General features: G+C 45.6%; 1 protein-coding gene across 1 annotated transcript in view; it reads right to left on the reverse strand.

Annotated features, from left to right (window-relative positions):
• The window catches only part of LOC116439862 (histone-lysine N-methyltransferase SETDB2-like), a 49,520-nt gene that overhangs the window by 18,520 nt on the left and 13,278 nt on the right, over positions 1–17,722 (reverse strand). Inside the window, exons 11-18 of the mRNA XM_032099903.1 lie at positions 16,346–16,439; positions 15,341–15,672; positions 14,411–14,499; positions 11,906–12,017; positions 7,283–7,464; positions 3,489–3,623; positions 1,770–1,905; positions 47–154 (exon numbers count right to left, since the gene is read on the reverse strand). Of these exons, the coding sequence (XP_031955794.1) occupies positions 47–154; positions 1,770–1,905; positions 3,489–3,623; positions 7,283–7,464; positions 11,906–12,017; positions 14,411–14,499; positions 15,341–15,672; positions 16,346–16,439 (1,188 nt within the window). The remainder of the gene's footprint in view (positions 1–46; positions 155–1,769; positions 1,906–3,488; positions 3,624–7,282; positions 7,465–11,905; positions 12,018–14,410; positions 14,500–15,340; positions 15,673–16,345; positions 16,440–17,722) is intronic.

Consider the following 17,722-nt stretch of genomic DNA (forward strand, 5'->3'; position numbering starts at 1 on the left):
ATACCACGAGACACGACTAACTGCAGATTCAGAAATATTTCCTTACCAGCCGCTTTCCTCTCCTGAGCTCTTTTACCACTGATGCCACATCAAATCTTATTCCCAGATTATCTGGGTTCTGATCTTCAGATTCCACAAATCCTGAGGAAAATAACTAGAGAGAAAAGAGACAATTTTAAGAAATAAGAATGACTCAGTCACCAGTGCAGAAAAGAGACGAGGAATACATCTTTTCTTCTTGCTCTTGGCCTACCTAAGGAGGTTGATTTTTCTCTGTGCTAAGAGGTTTCACCTACACTGAACAAGCAGCTGTGCTTAAACATTTCTGCAGTCAAAAGAAGTTTCTCCTTCCACATAGGAGATTTCACACAACCTGAAGACGAACTAAGAAAAGACAACAAGGTGAGAAAGTTAAAAAACATGAACAAAGAAAATCTGAAATTGCAGAGTAAGGATGAGAAGCTCTTCTCAAGACCTCCACACCCTGGACATCTTGTTATGTGCTCAGTTGTTCAGACCTACAGCTGGATGCAACATTTCTCTGTAATAAGATTTCCATACAGCCCAATGCTGACAACAGTTGACTCCAGGAGAAAAACAGACACATGCACACTCAGGCCACTTTAATTCCCACAGAATTCTGAGCCATGACAATGAGAGAGGAAGGGGAAGTTCTTGGCAATTATTTCCTAAACATTATATGTAGCTAATTCTAAACAAAAGGGGCTACCCTTTCATCAACTGGCAGGCACAGTCTGTCTGCCAGAAGGTGACAGCTGACTGCAAAAAATCCCAAACAGTGCAAAGAAGCCTAAGGCAGAGAAATGAGTGAAGTTGCTGAGAGGAGAAAGAAAGGAGAAAGAAGAAAAGAGAAATAAAACAGAGAGAGAGAGAGAAAAAAAAGTTTTAACATTGGAGAAACATTAAAGCCCTAATAAAACCTGTTTCAAACAAAACATTCAAGTAACACTGTAAAAGAGGTATCAGATGTTCATGAAACATTCTGATAAAAAATAACCAACCAAAAAAAGGTATCAGAAAAATAAAGATGTGGACACAACAATTGTGAGAATAAGAAGGCTGGGACAGTAACAGCCAGAAAGCTGTTCTAGCACACTCTCCTGCACTAAACGGCCCTCAGCTATATTCCCCTTTGCTGAAGGGAGAATACAGCAGCTGTAACTGATTCTGAACACAAGAACCAGCTCCACCAAGATTCCAGAATAAAGGGGAGGCAAGAAGAGTAGAAGGACTGCAACACACTTAGAGCTTCACAAATATTTTTATATAATCAACTTCTGACATTTTTATTCCTTATTTTAAATAAGGCACAGACTGGCAAGCTTTTTAACCATCATGTATCAAGTGATATGGATATTCTCCTGCAAAGGTTTAAGTACACAGCTTTCTGTGGTCTGAGAATCCTCATACAGTTTAGTGTCTCAAGAAAACCTATTCCTATTGCTAGGCTGTATGTGGTCTTTGTGGTGTTTTCGTGTGCATCTAGGACCACTGATCAGCAATAGACACACATGAAAATACCACAAATCAACAGCTCCAGCTGTGCAGACACATCCTCTCCCACTCCAAAATCCTGGCCAAGCCCTGTTGCTTTTCACTGTTTTTCAATCTAATATAAACTTGCTGGTTTGAGTAACCAGCCTTTCAATCCAGACATCATTGCAAAATCAAAAACAGACAAGCAGTGGAAACTTCCCCCTTATCCCTTCTCCACTTCTCTTTGGTACTGACTAGCTGAAGGCACTCACCAGACAATCCTGATGAGCTGCAATATCTCTCTCTGTGGCAATGTACATTACAGAGCCGGCCTCCCCTTCTGAACAAAATGCACACGTTCTTCTCACCATCTTCGCCATTATCCAGAAAGCACCTGGAGCAGTAAAACTGGGACAAAACACAAAGCAATTGACAACTTCCATAGGCAAAGCAGGACAGAGGAAAGCAGAGCCTGCCAATACCCGCCCTCTAACTGCTCCTTCACCTACATCGCCTCACCCTTGGTGCTTTGCTCCTCCAGTAACAACTACCAATACAATAGGCAAAGCCCGCTCCTGGCACAGCAGTGGGATGGAAACCAGACCCCAGGAGCTCCAGAAATTTGAGCAGGAGAACGAGTGGTTTATCTCCTCTTGGAAAGTCACTAACAAGTCATAAGGGGTAATACAAAAGTTTTCAAGCTTGCTTGGCAATATCTGCTCCAAAAACAGATCCAAGAGCAGTCCAGCAAGTCATGCCCTAAGGTGTGAAACTCCTTTTATTTGGAGAAGAGCAATCACTCATAGCAGTGTTTTCTTAACCTACTGCTGCCACATGTGGGTCTGTGAGTCAACAAAAGACAGAAAAGCAGCTACCCTGAAGCTTCACCAGTGCTTTCCATGAGTTCATAGAAAACAAAAAGAAACACTAATTTCTTACTGTAAGAAGGATGTAGCAAAGTAGAGTGGAGAGGTCTGCAAGTAAATTGGGGCAGAAGAAAAAAATCATAAATGAAACATTTAAACATTCTCTCTCAACAAGGTGAAGCACTAACAGGAGTGACAGTTTTCCCTGAGCCCTGGGAATTGCCCCAGGGACACCTGTTATCTTTTTCTGGCCATATCCACTCAAGTCTTAATTGCTCTTCTTCACACAGTCTTTCTTTTTATCCAGCAGCTGCAAAACTTTGATGCCAGCTACTTATTCCACAAAAACTGTCCAAGTGTTTCTGGACAAGCCTTTACACACATCCCCCACCAGCAGGTTAGAGCATCACCCCACAACATTTGTAGGAGAGTTTTACTTTGTCTGTGTTTTTTGTGCAAGTCCACCACAGAAATCTTCAACAACTTCCCACTCCTACAAGGTGTGATACTCCAAAGTATCTTCTGTTGGAGATGTCACCTCCGACAGCACAAACTCCTGTATGACTAGGGGGAAGAAAAACCTGTGTTTACTTTCAAGAAATAGGAAGACCTGAAGTTAAATTATTCTAGTGAGAGGTAGTAAGGTCCAAGTACAAAACAGGCAGGAAATCTCACAGTCCAGCAAATTTTGCAACCTTTTTCAGGCTTTCAACAACCTGTTTTCATTAGTTCCCGTCTTCCTTGCATAAAACAGACTGGGTAGCCCCAAGTGAAAACACCACCAGAGTAGAAGAGGATTTTTTTAATGTTTTCACCTCTCTGGCTCACACTACTGATAATTTATTTATAGTCACAACAAGTCACTTTGCCTTTGCACACAGCTGGAGTTTTTTCCCCTCTGTCCTTCTATGTCTGGTAAGCAAGGCAGGGTAGAAACTGATTTCTGATACCCATCTATACACTGACCATCATATCAGTTTCAGAACCTGAGCAATAAACAAATACAATACCAACAAACAGAAACACAAAGACATACTAGAACTAGAATAGAGAAAATTAAAAAGCAGAACAAGCTTGTTTGAATGGTCTAGAATACAGGAAAAGCTCTCTGCAGCAAAGCAATACCTGGAATCGATGCAGATACATAAGCCCTGCTCAGGCCCAGTCAGAGGATCCAGTTCTAGGAATTTTGTAAGGAAGGGGCTAAAGGTGGAGTCTACAGTCCCTGGTATTCTTACAGGCTCCAGAAAAATCCTGGTGCTGATGGAGAACAGAAGACACTCAGTCAAGGTCAGCCTTGGGGTTACTCCAGCACCTTTGTAGGAATCCTGAAGCAGTAGAAGTACAGCTCTTGGCCATTGCTCTGTGCAGAAGCAGCCAGCCTGCACCTACTGCCCCGTTTTTCCCCGTATCCTGTCCCCCTGTGGTGGGTTGACCCTGGTTGGATGCCAGGCACTCCCCCAAAGCCATTCTATCACTCCTCTCCACAACCGGATGGGGAGAGAAAATATAATAAAGGGTTCATGGGTTAAGATAAGGACAGGGAGAGATCCCTCACCAAATACCATCATGGGCAAAGCAGACTCAGCTTAGGGATAATTAACTGAATTTATTACTAACAAAATCAGAGCAGGATAATGAGAAGTAAAATAAATTTTAAAACCACCTTGCCCTCACCCCTCCCTTCTTTCCAAACTCTACCTTCTTCCCCCAAGAGGCACAGGGAGATGGTGAATGGGGTTATGGTCAGTCCATCATTCGTTCCTGCCACACTCAGGGAGGAGAGTCCTTCCCCTGCTCCATTGTGGGGTCCCTCCCACCGGAGACAGTCCTCCACAAAGTTCTCTGTGAGTCCATCCCATGAGCAGCAGTTCTCCATGAACTGCTGCAACCTAGGTCACTCTCCCACAGGGTGCAGTCCTTCAGGCACAGCCTGCTCCAATATGGGTCCCCCCCAGGGTCACAAGTCCTACCAGGAAACCTGCCCCAGCGTGGCCTCCTCTCCCCATGGGTCTGCAGGTCCCTGCCAGGACCCTGCTCCAGCATGGGCCTCCCACGGGGTCACAGCCTCCTCTCAGGCATCCACCTCCTCCACAGGCTGCAGATGGATCTCTGCATCCCTGTGGCCCTCCATGGGCTGCAGGGGCACAGCTGCCTCTCTATGGTCTGCACCAGGGGCTGCAGGGGAATCCCAGCTCTGGTGCCTGGAGCACCTCCTGCCCCTCCTCCACTGACCTGGGTGCCTGCAGAGTTGCTCCTCTTACATATTCCCACTACACTCCTCTCTGCCCACAATTTTATCTGTCCAATAACTTTTTTTCTTTCCTTCATAAATGTATTATCACAGAGACATTACTATCATTCCTGCTGGGCCCAGCATTGGCCAGTGGAGGGTCTGTCCTGGAGCTGGCTGGCACTGGCTCTGCTGGACATGGGAGAAGCTTCTGGCAGCTTCTCACAGAAGCCACCCCTGAAGCCCCTCCCCACCCCCTCACCCCCAAAACCTGGCCATGCAAACCCAACACACCCCCACAGGAGCCTGTGCTCCTCCTGAGCCTTCTGCTACAGAGTACTACCAGGAAGAGGATATAGAGATCAACGGGGCAATGGATCTGGCTGGCTGCTCCTACGCAAGAAGGGAGAGGCTAAGGGCAGGTTTCCAGTTTCACAGTTTAATTACATTTCATCTGAACAATGCCTTGCTTTTGCAGGCCTTAATCCTGCCACTCAGGGATTCCAGCTGACACCCCTGGATCTCCCCGAAAAGGCAAGAAATCTTTATTCCTTACCCCACTCTTTCAGTAGTACTCATGACAGCATTGCTGTTACTATTTGTCCTGCTGTCTCTTTTTCAAGTTGAGGAATCTGAAATATTTAGCTCTTCCTTGTACAGAAGCTGGTATGCAGTTTTTATCCCTTGTCACTTCTCTATCCCTTCTCTACTCCTCTGGTTACACTTGAAGAGGAGCAAACCACCTACAAAAGGATGGACTACCATTCACACTGCCAAGTCACAATGTCACTCTGTATTTTTCTTCTTTCCTTAATAATTCTTACTATTCCAATCACATTTTAGACTGCTTCTGAGCACAGAGCTGACAATTCCATAGAACTATCCTGGAAGCACAAAGCAGTGAAGAAAACACAAAGCTCAACACACAATGGGGCCCATGGTGATCAGAGCAGACAAAACCGGGTGGAGAGCTGGGGGTTTGTGCTGCCACAGCTTTGGGGAGGAACGAGAGGCAGCATGGGAGCTGTGTGGTCTTGTTCTTTCTCTTGCTTACCAGGAAATGTTTTGCACCAACTGCACTTCCAGGGTATTTCATGCAATGCGACCACAAACAATGGAAGGCACAGAAGTACCCTGATTTGTATGTAACTGGAGGGTGAGAATTTGACACAGAAATCATAGGGACAGATCCATTGGTTTGTCCTCCTGGCCCTCCCAGAAGGGACGCCTTTCAGTGAGACTCACATACTTGTCACAGAATCAATCAGGTTGGGAAAGACCTCTGAGATCAAGTCCAAACAATAACCCAACACCACTCTGTCAACTAGACCAGTACTACAGAGTATTATAGTTCTCCAGATCTCTTTCCTAAGTGACATCAGATAGCAGGGAGGGCATCAGCGTTATGGTTGTTTCTCTGACACATCCATCATCTTCCACTTATCAGTGCTGGATTTTCACCTGCTGTTTTACAGTCAATCCCTTGCTGTCACAAAGTCCTTCTGCAACACTTCGCTTCCACTGTCACCACCACACGGAACCCAGGGGGACTAATTCAGCTGTAAGATTTGGGGGCCCTTCTGCTGCCCTCCACTCATGACAGAGCAAATGAAGCTGCAAAACAGAAGACAGAGTGGCAGCTGAAAGGAACAGTCACACCTGGCCACTTCTGTACGTGGGCCATTTCCTAGAAGCAGGGCTGGTTTTTTTTTTTCTGCAACAGTGACTAAAAAGAAGAGAAGGGGAAATGAAACAGAAAGTAGAAAGGGACAAGAACAGTGCTGGCAAGAGCATATGGCTTATGCCACTTTCAATTTCAGCAATCCTGCTGAAACTTTATCAGTTTGTCTAAGTAATTGCTCTCCAGACCCAGCTCTGAAAGCATCCTTTCATGTAAATATCCATCTTTTACACAGGAGGAGGCTAAGGCACAGAATCTCACTTAGTATATCCATAGGGGAGTAAGGAAAAGAACCCAAGTCCCCTGACTTCCAGCATGCTATTGAAACCCACTGCCTCAGCTCCTGCTCTGCTCTCCTCTTCTTTCCAGCGCAGTGCAGGATTGGATCTATGGAAGTAGGAAGAAAGAAAGAAATCACACACCTGTTACCCCACACTCACCATGTCCCTCATTTGCACTTTGTGGGGAAAGAAGCACGGCTGGAGATGTCATGGACATCGAGATTTCAGACGCGACCTACATTCCCCTTCCCATTCTCCCCAAGTCATTACAAAACAAACACATCCAGATTTCTCAAGGAACAAGAACAAAGCCGTCTTTCTGATCACCTTTCACTTGTGACCATCTTGTTCCAACCCCCCAGCCGTGGGCAGGGCACCTTTCACTAGATCGGGTTGCTCAGAGCTCCGTCCAACCTGGCCTTGAACATCGCCAGAGACGAGACATCCACAGCTTTTCTGAGGAACCCGTGCCGGTGCCTCACCACTCTCACAAGTAAAGAATTTCTTCCCAATTCCTACTCGGGCCCCCGGTGCCGCCCTCACGGGGGTCCCGGTGCCGCCTCATGGCCCCCCCTCGTCCCCCCCCAGCTCTACCCGACCTCCGGCAGGGTCCATTCACGGACACTGCGGGGAGACCGGGGGTGCGTAACCAGCGCTGAGGAGGCGCCGAGCCCCGCGCGCTCCCCGCTCCCCCCCCGCCCCGCGTGCCCGCGGTGGCACTTACCGCCCGCTCGCGGCCCGGCCCGGCCCGCGCGAGCTGTCACTCCCTCTGCCCCCTCCCCCGCCCTCAACTCTCCCGCGCGGAAGTGAGCGTGCCCGGCCGGCACACAGAGCATGCGCGGTGGGCCCGCCGCTGCCCCGCCCCGCGCAGCCGCCCGCCGCTGATTGGCTGCAGCCCCCGCGCGCCTGGGGGAACGCGTGCCGCTGCGGCGCCGGCACCTGATAAGGGAGGCGCGCCCGGGGCCCCCCCCGCGCGTTCGGGCGTGCCGGGGGTCACGGATCGGATACGCGGGTTCGATTCCCGTGCCAGGCGCTGCCGCGGGATGCCGTCGGGCAGCCATTTCCCGAGGGCTTTCTCCATGGAAAAGGCGATAGCCCGCATCCCTCCCTAGCCCCGTGTTCACTTTTCACAGAATCACAGAACTACTGTCCAAGCTAAACCTCCCGTGGTGCAGTTTCCTGTCAGTTGTTGCCAGGAGGAAGATGCCGACCCCGCCCTGGCTACACCCTCCTTTCAGGCAGTTGTACAGAGCCGTAAGGTCACTCATGAGCCTCCTTTTCTCCAGACTAAACATCCCCAGCTCCCTCAGCTGCTCCGCACAGAACTTGTGCTCCTGATCTTTCACCAGCTCTGCTGCTCATCTCTGGACTCGCTCCAGCCCCTATGTCCTTCTTGTAGTGAGGGGCCCAAAAACTGAACCCAGGATTTGAGGTGTGGGCTCAGCAGTGCCAAGTACAGGGGCACAATCACTGCCCTGCTCCTGCTGGCCACTCTATTGCTAATACAGGCCAGGATGCCATTGGCCTTCTTGGCCACCTGGGCACACTCTGGCTCACATTCAGCTGCTGTTGACCAGCACCCCCAGGTCCTCTTCTGCTGGGTCACTTTGCAGCCACTCTTCCCCCAGCCTGGAGCGCTGCAGGGGTTGTGACCCAAGTGCAGGACCCAGCACTTGGTCTTGTTGAACCTCCCCCAGCAAGCTCACCAGCCACATTAACAGGCATGTTCTAGCTCATCAGGAGGCCACACCAAACACAACATGGAGTTTTTAAGATCAGCTCCCTTTACCAGCTAGATCGGCTTTGGCTTTTCAGCACTGCTGGCATCAGTCCAGCTGGTTTCCAAAATCCCTTTGCACCTGCCCAGATGCAGCATATCAGAGCTAAGATCCCTGTGTCCAGGCTTGGAATTAGACTATGTCTATTAGCCAAATGCTGCTATACAATTCCAATTCCCAGATCTATTACCTAGATGATACTCAAATGAGTCAACATGATTCATGCATCCACAAGTGCATAAATCTTATGCACCAAACATAAATCTGTGCTTCAACACAGGAAAACATTCACTGCGGATGAAAATCAAGTCCAAAACCTTTGTGATCTCTTCCTCCAAGTGCTGTGCTACTGAGCCATATAGTTCTGCTGAAATACATAGAGCTGGAAATTGGTGCTCAGCGATTTTTTGTCAAAAAAAAAAAAAAAATCCATTAATATGCTCCAGTCCAGTTTCTTTTATACCTGTACCGTAAGTGATCTTCAGCTGCCTTTGCATTTGTATGCTTATCTTAGGTACTAATATTTATTTCCATGAGGCCCTTATACATCCTCACATCCCTACTGTCCCTCCATTGGGACCGTCTTGCTCACTGTCCTGCTCACTGTAAGAACTGTGGTTCATATCTCAATGCAACTAATTCCCATCAAGCCCTCTTCTTTTTTGATACCCCCAACAGCCTGACGAGAAATCCCAAATGTGTCATTCCACAGGTGCTTTTGAGTACTTCACTTGGAATATCTTCACCTGTTTTTCCATCAGTGCTTGTGCTCAGTGCTTTTACAAACTGCTCTGCTAAAGCACAGGCGACACGAGGGGCTGTGCTCAGAAACATCCCCATCTGCGAGCTGTTACAAGCAGAGGAACAGACAGCAGAGCAGAGAGCAAGCTCAGGGGAGCACTCCTGTGGCTATTACCTGCAGAGGATACTTGCAGGACACCCTCAGCAGAACCTGTTCTAGTAATGCTGCAGAAGAAGGCAGAAATCACACCTTGTAAGGTGGTTTTGCTCATGGATAGGTTATGATCTCTGGCCTGGAGGAGGAGAATGAAGGAGCACCGGCCTGGAGACAGACGTGATAAACCTAACTAGCCAAAAATCCCTGTTTCATACACACAGCTTCTGTGACATCTATGCTCACAGCAGGCTCTCCCATATGTGCAGACCACATGGAGCAAATAAGTGCTGCATCTTCTGAAACATTAGGTCTGTTTTCCTGCATCAAGAAACAGGGCTTTTCCTCATCAGCCCAGTATCATTAATTCCTACCACTGATCTGGAAAATATAATCAACAGCAGTAAAATGTACCTTCTCCCCCCCACTGCTTTAACAACATTCCCATCTTCTTTTCCACATTCAAGTCAAGCATAGACACAGATGTTTTCTGCATTTTCACTTGTTTAAAAGGCTAATACCACTCCTGGGTTACCCATGGGTTTGTCACACACTTTGGCATGTCTCTGGTTAACACTGAAAGATGTTTATCCCAAGGCATATTCCCTCTGAGTGGAGACAGATCTTAAATGAAGCGAAAAGGAGCTGAGCACTGTCTTCAGCTAACACAGGGGCTGCAATGACAGAGTGGCTGATGAGGGCAAGAGTGGGTGGCTCTGACCCTGTGAAGAGGTACTGCACCAACACTGGGGTAACTCCACTCTTCTACATTTATCCCTGAAGGCGGGTGGTGAAAGCCCACGCAAACCCAGAGTGCGATGACTGGGACCAAAGCCGAGGAGACGTTTGCTTGCCGGATAAGTCAAACTCTGGCAGAGAAGAGCTGAGGTTTCATTGTAAGCAGAATGGTTCACAGATCTGTTATCTCTCTTAAAGGTCCACTTTTAACACACTGAAACTCCGCATGCATGCTGAGACTTGAGAAATTCAAGAGCATCCTGTGTTGCAGCACGACCCCATGAATTTTAAGCTTGAAGCATCCAAAACAAACTAAAAAAAACCACTTAGGGCCACAGATACCATGTTTGTCCACAGTTACACAGCACAAATACAATCCAATTAAAAGAGAACCCTAAGCCATGTGGGCATAAGATGTCCATTGCCTCCTGGCCTCAGGGCTGAGAACTGGTTCCTGCTTCTCCTTCATTCTGCAGTATAGGCTTGGACATAACCAGGCCAAGACCTTCATTTGTTCCAACCATTTCTCTGAAAACCCGCACAGGAAGAGGGTGACATGGTGAGCACTGAGGCAAATGGGCTTGGAATCTGGGATACCAATCATGCAATTAACACATGAATAGCAGGTGGTCCTTCCAAGACTCATTTATCAAGGAAAAAAGAAAAAGTGCAGGTACAAGACTCTCATGTTTACCTTCTCCAACAAAGGTAATCTGACTTCAAGCCAACCACTTTATTCCATAAATGACAGCCTGAATGAGCCTTTTTTTTGAGCTTTCATGCTAATCAGCTGGCTGTATGGCAGTGATGTCCCTGTGAGCTGGGATACCTCTCAATGTTACTCCTTGAGGCTGAGAAACCCCTGACCAACTGCAGATCTCTGGTAAGACTGATGTCACACATAGCTTTGTATTACAGTGCACTAGATTTTGTATTGATAACTTTAAATCATTGCTATATCCTCTGCAGTAACAGAGTGAACTTTGCTATCAAACTATGTTAAGTCTTACTTTTACAACGTTTTTAATAAAATCAGGTTTTTTTTAAACCTTTGGCAGTGGTTCTTCAAGGATCTAAATTGCTCATCTGCAACACCTCCTTGCTTGCCCAATGCTACAACACATTCAAAAGCCACACATCCATCCCTTGCTCCATTTCAGAGCCACCTCCTGCATCTGCACTCTGTGTCTCCTAATGTAGCTTGTTTCTCTCTTACCAACAAACTGTGGTAAGGAATTCTGTGGCCCACCTGTCCCACACTATACAATACAGCACTGAGATGAGATACATTGGATTTCTCTGTGTGTCACAAACGTGGAGAGGGGTGCAATCCAACAAAATCCAGTCATTTTTCTCCTGCTGCAGCAGGACTTGTCCAGCCCACTTTGTAGCACAAACACAGCTCTGCGGAACTGTTCTGTCTTATTCCATCTCTGTTCAGGACTATCTGTCCCACCAGATCCATCAGGCTTAGGTGTATTTTAACAACTCCTAGTGCTCACACAGGCAGCCTTGCATTCATAATGATTTTCAGAAACCTGAGTTTTGCTAACTCAGACCTGTGGAGGAGCACAGAAAGCACCAAGGACCTGCTGCTCTCATCAGTTGTGTCTCTGCTGCAGATAGCACGGAGGAGGAATTCTTCCAGTGCACTGTGAACTTTACTTGCAGATTAGAAGCAGGGAGGAGGAAGACCAGGAGAACATAAATTATCTAGGAAAAGTTTGATGCCTGTTCTTAGGACAAACAGTTCTAATTCTGCAAACTACAAAAGTGACGTTTAAATGTAAATTCAGAAAAACATCAGGTAAAAGGCATTTTAGCTGAATGCAGTTAGCACCACGGAAATGAGGGCTGTTCACTGAGTAGTCATCCCTTCCATCATATAAATCCCCAGGTACAAGATGTGTTGACAGTAGGAAAGCTTTGCCTATAAGGTTTTTTTCCTGCACTTCTGAACTCCGCACTGACAGGAAATCTCTGTCTCTGGCATGCTTCCAGCTTCATAACCATAATCCCATGTGAGTTCGGTTCCAGCTTTCACATGTCTAAGAAATAAAACACTCGGTTAATTTGTTTGAACTAAGTGAAACAGTACTGTGCTTACAATTTGTCACCAACAACACACATTCAAACCCAAAAATTGTAAGGGGCAGGGAGCATCACACAGGCAGCTTGTTGGGAGAGAAACAAGGGATACAAGAAGTCTCTGGCACACTGGTGCTGCTTTGCCTAACAAAGCTATGGAGATTGCAAAAAGGATTGGAGTCTAAACAATGTGCTCTAACTTAGAGGGAAATTCTGAGAAACAAAAATCAAACAAACAAAAAAACCCCACCAAACAAAAAACCAAAACCCAAACAAAAACAAACAAAAAAACCCCCAAACAAACAAACCAACCCCCAAAACAAAAAACAAAACAAAACAAAAAAAAAGAAAAAAAAAAGAAAGGAAAACCATGTAAGTGATACATCTAAACGAGCAACATGGTTTTGTTATTTTTCCTATGTACAGTGCATCACTGAAGTTTGAACAGATCTCTAGATAAGTGGTTGAAGACTGTCATCTTTGGTCTGACAAGCTACATTTTAATGCAATTGCACTATGTGCACAAAGCCCAAGACTCAGAATTAAACACACGCTCCTCATGAACCAGCTGCTCTGACAGTACAATAGAAGAAATGTCTAAGGTAGGAAATTCATTGTCCAAAATGAATGCCAAACTAAATACCTGAGACTAAGATGCTGATGGACAACTGATGGAAAATGTAGTAAAATATGAGTATTGTAATGAAGAGAGTAATTCTCTGATGTTTCTCCCTGGATATAGGGGACATCCAGTGAATTCCCAGGCAGCAGACAGACAACAAATAATGAGGACTTTTCATACAGCACAAAATTGCAGCCTGGGACTTGCTGACTTGAGATGTTTTAGAGGCCAGACATGTAAACCAAATAAAAAGGTGACTGGGCAAGTTCATGGAAGGAACACAATTAAGCTCAATGTTTCAGATGACGTCCTTAATTTAGAAAAGTTGTAAAAGGGTGATGCCCAGAAAACGGAGAGCCAGTGAGGGGAACTCTCCTTCAACAGTCTTCTTCCCTGAGTGTCTTTGCTGGTCTCTATTACCTCTCACTACTGGCCTCAGTCCCACTACACTTCTTTACTGAGTACCTGAGCAAGAAAGACTCTAGCTAAAACAAAACCTTTTTTTGACACATTTCAAAACATTGTCTTCACAGTTCTTGGAAACCTCCCAGTGCAATCCACAATATCTGTGTCAGCATGGAGCAGAGCTGCAAGGCTCCACAAAAGATCAGTGTTCCCTGGAACTGGTTTGTCAGAACAAAGCCTCTCCTCTCTGTTGTATTCTCACCTAGTACTACTGCTGGCATGCACATCAGCTAACTTAATTAATAAAATTAATCTTTCCTCTTCTGGGTTTAGCTGCTGCCATCTTGTGTCTCACTGGTACCAGCTCTCTGTACCTCCCTTTCTCTTAGACACTAAGGAAATACCTGCATCTTTTACTTTCAGAACAAATTTTCTGTGGATACTAAAAAGCTAGGAGCAGAGGAATTTTCCAGCTGCTGTAGCATCTTGTGAAGTTTTTCCTTCTCATGCAAGCTAGCTGAGAAACGGTTTGAGATTTTTGTAAACCAAGACTTTATTGCACAGCTGTGAACTTGTTTTCCAAGCTGTTATGGTATATTGAAGAAAATATTTTGAATGGGTGTTGTAAAGCCTCCACTAATCATTCTAGAAGGTGGTTGATCAAGGGACCAATGGTGTCACGTCATCCTTGTAAACAAAGCTATATAAGCTGATTTATATAATTAAATATAGCCGTTTTGGCCACTTATCCTGAAACTGGATTCATGTCGTTTTTCGCCTTTCTCGGTACAACAGCGACAATTTTCACCTCTCAGTATCCTATTGTCACATCCCCATGACATGCCAGACCACTTGCTTGTCTTGATAGCTGTGAGGACAAGGACTGAAGCCAGCTTGTTTGGCCCACAAAGTGTCTCAACCTTAATATCCTGTGGGGTTCAATCCTGCCCTATGGGACCCAGATCTGGCGGCCATTCCTTGAGACACAACAGTGGGATGAGTGAATCGTGGCTTTCCAAATGACCATGCTGAGTTAAACCTATTTCTCCACTGAAGAAGATATCAGTGAAGTGGACACATCAAAATTAAGTTTCCCTACTTTACATTTCAGTGCAAAACTGAAGAAAAACTCATTAGTGATAATCAACAAGTTCTATTTCTTCTGTCTTCAGTGCACAATAAGAAGTCACCAATAAGAAGGTAGTTTTGTGCTTTCATAATCTAAGCATCTGCCCCACCCCTCAGTGTAATTATGTCCTAATAACTAAGCACTGCTTTTGTCCCCTAGTGCCTTGAATGAACAACATTAAAATTCCAGAAATTCACCTGTTTGTGAAGAATGCCACCCATGGAAAACTTCTGTTGTGAGTTTCTACAAACACACTTTGTGCAAAGAGATTTGGGCAGCAGCTGTGCTGTAAAATGGAAAAATCTGAATTAGAAACAGTCCAACACCACATCGTTGGCTGAAAAAACTATTTTGTGTCACTATCTGTCACTACTAAAGGTAGTTTCCTCCTTCCTTTCTCCAGCCCACACAGAATGTTTATTACCCAATGCCATTGCCAGGGCAGCAGTGCTAGGGAGCAAGCAATGGATTAAACGATTTTGTGCTGACCAAGTACAGGATGTGATGTAGATGTGTCTATGAATCATTTGTTTTAGCTGCAGATGTGTCTATGAATCATTTGTCTTAGCTGGAGGTACTTGGCAATTCATTGCTATTTATTTCTTGGCAAGTCAAAACTGAGAGACTTATTTAGCAGACACGTACACAGTATGACACACCACTTTCTGAACCTATGATTGAACAGTAGGGAAGGTTTGTACAATAACACAACACCTGTCCTAAACCAGCACAAACTAGAATTTGCAATGGCTGGGGAACAAAATAAACAAGGCTGGGAGAAGGCATGCAGCTCAACAAAATGTGCTATTTGCTCTCTGAACCCCCAAGAAAGGCCATCAGGAAAAAGTTGTCACTCATTACTGGGGAGTATGTTTCTCAGGAAGCCAATGGTGCCAAAAACTGCAGCTGGTACATAGCATGTATCAGCTTATGGAGGCACAAACAGCTGGTGTGACCCAACCTACTGTCCTGTCACCTGTGATTGCAGGGAGCACCACATGCGCCTCTCTTGTCATGCACCTACCACACATACTGTTTATGTGCAAAAGCTTTCTAGCTTAAGCTTAAATAAGTAAATGATGTATTTGCAGACACAACAAAGAGAATCCATGCAACTTAGTACTTACATTTAGAAAACGACCCACATTTCCTTCTTTTGTGGCATCCAGTACGTAAATATTTTCTTCATTAGCATTCTTGGGAAGCATCCCATCACCATCAGCCTCCTCACAAAGTGCATCTTGTTTTGACTGCCTGCTATTTTCTTTTTTGCAGTCAGCTTTTAGGGGTGCATTGTTAGATGGCCTCACGATACACATGTCATTCAGCACACCTGACTTGCCACAATCAATGCCCTGCAGTGACAGACTCTTTCTTTTGCATCCTGCACTGTCCACATCAGCAGAGCCAGTCTGTCCAATTTCCATCAGATGTTCTTCCTTCTGCTGCTGGGTGGATTCTGTCAATGGACATGTATATTATTTCTCAGCACCAGTTTAAGGCCAGAGCCTTACCCTTGTTTGGCCCTGAACTCTTACCCACCCACTCTTTCCCACATCCTCCAAAATCTAAGCAGCTTCCTTGCTATCTACAAGTCTGTAACACAACTTTTCCATGACTCTCATCAATCCTCCCACAAATGACTGTTTCCTGCTTTGGTGCCTTAAGCACTTGCTCAAGGTGTCTGTGAGTGACCTAGTGTCTCCCTCTTCTCAAATCCCACTCCAGACTGACTTCTTCCATGTAGCCTTTTTTATCATTCTCCACCTTAACTCCCAAGAGAGTCACAAACTGTAATTAAGACAGAAGAAAGATGCATGTGCAAATAGCATCAGTTTCACACTGCCCCTCTCCAGCTTGAGGTCCCCCCACCTGAGCATTATATCCTGTTCAATTTTTGTTGGCTGGAACAGGTACTGGGTGTGACACAGCAAGATCTGCAAGACTGGCTTTCCCACAATTGCACTGTATTTGAGAAGCTGCTGTTGGGACAGTTCAACATGTCCCAACATCTACTGACAACATTGTTCTACTCTAAGAACAGGCCTGCCCAAACTGTCTACACTGAATTCTATCACCTGGTGGGACACAACTGTACAAAGCATGCAGTATGTAGAGCTCTGCAAACCTACTTTCTTTTCCTTTCTTTGTTCCACTGGTTAGTTTTGTTTTGCTTGACTGATGAATCTGAGAACTATCATCTTCATCTGAGCTGGCACTGTGCACCTGTGTATCAAATGAAAAGGCTGTGATGTGATTTTGCTGTATGCAACTCTGGGCCAACAGGGCACAGCAAGTGGCTTTTAGAACTCCAAGGCTGAATTTTCCAATCTACTGTAATGTATAGCTGTGGCTGAATTGGAAAAGTTAATACATTTACTGCAATGTAACATTTATCTTAATTTCAAATTATCCTTCAAAATAACCAGGAAAGAGCCCCCCAGTCAATAAGACATGTAAATAAGTGCTTAAGTCCCAACAATTTCACCAGAATTGTAAGTTGCCCAGCCAAATCCCAAACATGCTTTTTACACAGTTTCAATGAAATGACTGGATGTGGCAGAATTTCTCCTCTCCTGTCACAAAAAGGCAATTAGTTATGGGAGTTCTGGAATGGACAGTACTGCATAATGTTAGCATGAAAATCCCATACGCATTTCTTACAGGCAATGAATCCAGTAAAACCTACAGCATAAGTTCACACCAGTTTTCCTCCTTTGCACGTGTCAACGTGACAACATGTCACACTCATGAAAGGTCAGGAGTCACACTCAGATCAGCTCTCCCAACTCTGCCACTGTATGAGAAAACTGCATAGACATCCTGAGATTTTCTTCTCTCCCTGCTATGCCATTCTTTGGGAGCACATCACAAAAATATTATTACTCTGACCCCCTAACCCTGTACTTAGTTACAAGGGGTGCAGGAGGAGAATAATTACTTAAGGCTCTTGAGGCTGGAGTGTAAGGGAAGGGTGGTGTCTTGGGGTGACTTTATGATGTTGTATCCCATATCGCTGCCCTATGCCCAGAAATTAATTTTGTGCCTTTCTATGCCTTTAAACTGAGCCTGAGAGGGGGGAGAGAAAAAACCCAGCAAAATTCTTCAAAGCAGTTTGTTTTCAAGGACACAGAGATAGAGACTCCTCTCTGCGTTCAGCAGCGGCGAGAGCAAGAGCGCAGGGAAGCACTCGGCTTGCTTTCTCAGCCAGTTCTCAGCTACTTTTTCTCCAGAGAGTGAGATGGAGAGTTGAACTTTTGTTTTCCTGGGACTTCCTTTTTTTTTCCCTTCTTCTTTTTTTGGACTGTTTCAACATCAGAACACATCGGGACTTTTCCCACCAAGGTGGAGACCCTGGAGGAGGGGGCCCCACCCCATCCCAGCTCCGAGGAGGAGGAGAGAGGCTACCTACAGAAGGACTCTGAAATTTTCCCAGGTTTTCTCTCAGCAGAGCGAGAGGTTTCATTATTTAGCATTATTATCCTTTTCTGTGTGTTTGTTAAATAAAT

The sequence above is a fragment of the Corvus moneduloides genome, chromosome 2, assembly GCF_009650955.1.
Source record: "Corvus moneduloides isolate bCorMon1 chromosome 2, bCorMon1.pri, whole genome shotgun sequence".
Lineage (NCBI taxonomy): Eukaryota > Metazoa > Chordata > Aves > Passeriformes > Corvidae > Corvus > Corvus moneduloides.